Here is a 5,670-nt window from a genome sequence, read left to right as displayed (position 1 = left end):
TTATGAGGAGAGACTGAGAGAGCTGGGACTCTTTAGTCTGGAGAAGAGAAGGCTGAGGGGAGACATTATCAATGCCTACAAGTATCTCAAGGGAGTTTTGAAGGAGGAGGGAGCCAAATTCTTTTCAGTGGTTCCCAGTGAGAGGACGAGGGAAAATGGGCACAAGTTGGAACATAAAGGGTTCCACTCAAATATGAGGAGAAACTTCTTCACGGTGAGGGTGACAGAGCCCTGGAACAGGCTGCCCAGGGAGGTTGTGGAGTCCCCTTCCTTGGAGATTTTCAAGACCCGCCTGGATGCTCCTGAGTAACATGCTCTAGCTCTAGGCAATCCTGCTTCAGCAGGGGAGTTGAACTAGATGATCTCTATGGTCCCTTCCAACTCTAAAATTCAGTGAAATTAGGGCCCACTACTAATGAATAATCAACTCATCAGTCAAAGCAACTGCTTATTAGTTTCCAGTTTCTGAAGAACATTCACCTACTCCGGGAGGGTAAAACCAGAGCGTCACTGGCCTTTCCAATGATGTTAATTTAAAAGGGGTAAAACGCAACATTTTTGGTCATAGTAATTTTTCACTGAGGCAAGGCACCAAGCAGCAGGGTTGGGAAGGGCTTGGGCACCCCCAGGACAGACAGAGTGACCCCCGGGATCCCGGGGCAATGGGCTCAAGTTGGAACATAAGAGGTTCCACTCAAATATGAGGAGAAACTTCTTCATGGTGAGGGTGACAGAACCCTGGAACAGGCTGCCCAGGGAGGTTGTGGAGTCCCCTTCTCTGGAGATTTTCAAGACCCACCTGGGTGCCATCCTGAGTAACAGGATGCTCCTGAGTAACATGCTCTAGCTCTAGGCAATCCTGCTTCAGCAGGGGAGTTGAACTAGATGATCTCTATGGTCCCTTCCAACTCTAAAATTCAGTGAAATTAGGGCCCACTACTAATGAATAATCAACTCATCAGTCAAAGCAACTGCTTATTAGTTTCCAGTTTCTGAAGAACATTCACCTACTCCGGGAGGGTAAAACCAGAGCGTCACTGGCCTTTCCAATGATGTTAATTTAAAAGGGGTAAAATGCAACATTTTTGGTCATAGTAATTTTTCACTGAGGCAAGGCACCAAGCAGCAGGGTTGGGAAGGGCTTGGGCACCCCCAGGACAGACAGAGTGACCCCCGGGATCCCCAGAACACAACACACTTGAGAAAACGCCGTCCGTTGGGGTTTTTTATTCCCTCTCAAACAATTTCTAATAGAAAAGGATCGTATACAAGAGGACTCCTGTGCAGAAATCCCTTATCACTGCCAAACAGTCTTGCTCGACATTTCAAGTTGTTGCAAGAAAACGTCTCTTATTAAGCACAGGAACGTAAATCACCACCTGCGTCTATCAAAATCATCACTTGGGAAAAAGTAGCATAAAAATTTAAACCAATCTTGAAAACGAGATGTTTACTGCTCTTGGAGGATTATTTTTTGATCACAGGTAAGAAAGACAGAAATCTTTTATATAAAAGTGTTGTTAAAAATACCACAATGTTGATAAATCCCTACAGGACTGCAGCTCTTGTTTCACTCAGCGCAAGATTCTGCAATAGCTACGTGACATTTGTCACTAGACTTACCTGTGATGTAACATTAGAACCCTGTCTACACGGTGGTTCTAGCTTAGTTTTGAGGCAGATCTGGACCCGGATGGGCTGCTCCACACTGGTCTGAGCACAGATCAGAGCTCACCCTCACCCACACCCCCTGGAGCATTGGTAAAACTGAGGGATATGGTGCAGGGGAGGACTTTGTAGAGTAGGGTAGATGGTTGGACTCGATGATCCCAAGGGTCTTTTCCAACCTGAATGATTCTATGATTCTATGAAAACCCAACAGGGCTGCCTATGGGAAAACATTAGATACACAGCGTCCTTCAAAGCTGTACAGGTGAGAAAGGGTCATCTACTCCGAGTTTCACCCCTAAATCAAGGTAAAGCATCCTCCTTTTGTGATTTACTACTTGAAGTGCTCTGCTGTTCTCTACATCTGCTTCCCCATGGTTGTCTCGTACCTTATCCCCGCTGGACACGGAGCCTCAGCTCTTCAGAGCAAAACGAAAGCTCTGCAAGCAGAGCAAAATGTGTACCTACCATTTCCAACGTAGTTTTTGAATAATCTCTTACTCCTTCTATCAAATAAAATCATCACAGCCTGTATTACGTTCTCTAGCTACTGACAGGGTGGATTTAAGTGCCACCTGCACAGTTGGAATTATTAACTAAAGCTCATAAAAAAATAACAAACAGGAGAGGAAATGAACTATCACAAGGGAGTAAACATCAAGTACTTCATTGTTAAGCATCTGTACACTGCGATTACCAAGACGGAGCCACATCGGAAGCCTCTGCCATCAAGAGTATGTAATTTCAGAAAAATGCAGAGAAAACAGCCCACACATTTGGAAAGATAAAACAAACAAACAAGGAAAACACCTGAAAACAAATCAAACCCCCATCCTTGTAGGGTAATTTCATAATAGTCTCTGAAGTCGAGATTTGGAGATAAGGTTATTTTGTGGCCTAAGCTTCACAGTCGGGCAGATCTTCTCTTCCCACCTCAAAAGATTCCTTGCTGATTGACAATAGTTCACGCAGCTCTTTGTTTTCAAGCTGCAAAATCAACATTTTTGCTGAAATAGAAATGAGCTAATTCACAATTAAATGATTATAATCTTTAAGTAGCCCCACTCCTTCACAGCTAAGTAAAACACTGATTTTGTAACAAGCATTAATACAGCGCTAGCAAGAAGGGAACCACATCATTTAAAGCTTATCTTTTGCTTCTGGCTTTGTTTATATAATACAAACACCAAGAACTTGAAAATAAACAGATCGCCTGCTTTTCCTGACCCCACCCCCAAATGTTTGATTCTCATAAATCTTTGACACATGCAAACATAGAAAGTCTAAGAGGCTCCCAAAGTAAGTCTTACTCCCAGAGTAAATCTAGAGGCTCCCAAAGCTTCATCTACCCTTCGTAACTGTGTCTGTTCTTACCTCCAACTGAGCTAATTTCTCCTGAACTTTGAAGAACTCATCATCATCAACTTGGATAGCTTTTCTCATCACCTCTCCCATCTCACATATTCTGTCTATTTCACTTGCAATTTCCTGAAAGACATAAAAGTAGTATATTCAATATGCTCAGGCGAAAGCAGCAGTAATAATCAATTACTTTCATTTTCTTGATTTTGGATTATTTTTCCTACTTTGAATGCTAAACCTTTCCTCCCAAGCACGTGCAATCCTGTTTAACTTGAATAATATTTAAAGATGAAAACATGTACCTTATTGTCCATTATCATCAGTTATCGGTGAAACAGCAATTAGAATTATATCAGTCAGCAAGATAAGGCACCCTTCCTTACTAAAACAGAAATAATCTCACGTGTGACAAGGACTGACACAACAGATTGAAGTTACTGTGAATTAGTGTTAGCTGTGATTAGTATGCAGCAAATTTTATATTGTTTATTAGAAAAGCCTGACCCTGAATTTATAAGAACACTAAATATAAAAGCAAATGAGATTTCAAGACTAAGTAACAGTGTGAAGTAAACAGCATCATCTCAGAAAGAAGCCAAGGAAGGAAAGTAAAATAAGACAGGGCCTTCCAAGGCAGTTTTTACAGAATCTGTCTAGATATAGCTCTAATCCTTTGGAAGATGGGTTTTACTGAAGCCCAGAAACACACATACAATGACCAGTGTAAAACTCCAACATGTAATGTAGCAACAATTCCTGTTTGAAAAACACTCACTTTCGAAATATTTGAAGTATTTAGGGTAGAACTCAAATATGCAAACACAAAAATGTCAGTAATTGACAAGAAGGAGCAAGACAAGAATTTGGAAGCTTTTGAAGAATTTTAACATAAACATAAAAATGTTGGGAAATATCAGATAATGTTACAGGGTGGAGTTTCTTTTCTCTAAGTGTCAGTAGTTAATCCACTGCCTCTGAACGTAAACGTTACACCAGAGCAGAGAATTCAGTTTTGAATTCCATTATTCAGAAAATATGCAAACAAATTAGAGCACCTAGCAGAGAGCTGGAGGAACAAGAAAGACTTAGATAACTTAATCTGGGAAGAAAAAAAAAATGTGGGTTTTTTTTTCCTAAACAGAGAAGTGGTTATAATGAGAATATAGCTTTTTAAAAAGTATCAAAAGGCTGTTACTATTCTCCAAGTGGTACGTAGGAAAAAACTCATGAACTTAATCTGAAGCACAGATTTTGCCTAGATACTGAGACAGTCCAGGTACATTCCATCAAAGCTTCCTCCAGGATCTCTTCAGCTTTATGTTTTCATGCCATTACAATGGAGCAAAAGCAGTGCCAGAGAATAATGTTAGGAGTTTTGTTCAGACATTAAGTCTCATTCAGCAGAGTAATTCACACACCTAAGCAAGCACTGGAAGCAAGACACTGCTACACTCCTTAACTTCAGGGGGCTAATGTGTTGCCTCATACCAGTGCAAAGATACACGTTATTCCAATTAAAAAACAAGATATGAGATGTCACTAGGTTGAACCAGCGTGCTGTTCTCTAATCACATAAAATGCATTCTAACAAATTACTAACGTCACTCATAAACCTTAAACAAAAATTCAATGGTATTATATTGTCATTAGACACCCAAAGGTGAAACAGGCAGCAATGATCAGTAGCAACACCTTAAGAGTTCTGAAGTCACTGCACCAACATGAATGAAGGGACACTTCCAGGCCATTGCACAGAGTATCCAGATCTAAAAACATCTGGAGTGGTGATTTCATAAGAACTAAACATCCTGCTGCTCACAGAGGTTCTTCTCCCTTTGTTACAATTACTGAACAGGAACAATAATAACTGATGTCTTTGATTTTACTGTAGAGAATCATGTGCATTCAGTTTAACCCAGGGAATTTATCTCCTAGTGCATAAAGGACAAGCCTTCACCTGGGCCATGAAAGGGTTATGCTTTTCAGTGTCCTCTGTGACAACTGTTACAACCTGTGGGCTGTAAAAGGAATAGAGAAAGAAACAGCAGCATAGAGAGACAAGAGTTTCAGAAAACCTATTTTGGAGCAGAGACGCTCCATGGACGGAAACAAGGATTGTATGAAGCAAGGAAGAGACAGGGAAGAGGGGTCTTGATCCCTCTTCCGTCCCCAGCCCCCCTTACCACAGAATTAGCCTGATGAACTTCCAAGACCGGTTCTGCATCTTCACCTTTTCTCCCTTGCAAAAGCTGCAACATCTGCTTTCTGTATTTGCTCATGATGAGCTCTAACGCATCTTGGTGCTCCTCCAGCGACATCCACAGCTCTGCAAAACACAGCACGTCACCGCCACAAACAGCAGGCAATCTTTCCCAGCAGAAACCCCGGGGTGCTCCCTTCATCTGCGCTCCCCCAGGGGCCCCCCCGGACAGGGCAGTCCCGGGGCTCCGGCCGGGGCGGCTGCTCTCCCGATTCCCCCGGTAGCCAAGAAGCCATCGGGCTCCCCTCGCTCCCAGAGCCGGGCACCCAGGAGGCAGAACAGACGCCCCCCCGCCTCGACAAGCCCCCTCCCGCCTGGGCCACCACAAACCCTGCCCCTGGGTGTCCTCCCCAGGAGACACACCCCCCCCCCCCAGCACC

General features: G+C 42.9%; 1 protein-coding gene across 1 annotated transcript; it reads right to left on the bottom strand.

Moving 5' to 3' along the window:
* Positions 1–1,212: 1,212 nt before the first annotated feature.
* Positions 1,213–5,447, bottom strand: SIKE1 (suppressor of IKBKE 1). Its single transcript, XM_014948564.1, has 3 exons — positions 5,214–5,447; positions 3,043–3,156; positions 1,213–2,655 (listed from the first exon to the last, which is right to left on the bottom strand). The coding sequence occupies exons 1-3, from the start codon at positions 5,430–5,432 to the stop codon at positions 2,566–2,568; spliced, it is 423 nt and encodes a 140-aa protein (XP_014804050.1). The 5' UTR covers positions 5,433–5,447; the 3' UTR covers positions 1,213–2,565.
* Between the last annotated feature and the right edge of the window lie 223 nt (positions 5,448–5,670).

Source organism: Calidris pugnax, unplaced genomic scaffold (genome assembly GCF_001431845.1).
Source record: "Calidris pugnax isolate Ruff unplaced genomic scaffold, ASM143184v1 scaffold91, whole genome shotgun sequence".
Taxonomy (NCBI): Eukaryota; Metazoa; Chordata; class Aves; order Charadriiformes; family Scolopacidae; genus Calidris; species Calidris pugnax.
This window is presented reverse-complemented; position numbering and strand designations above follow the sequence as displayed.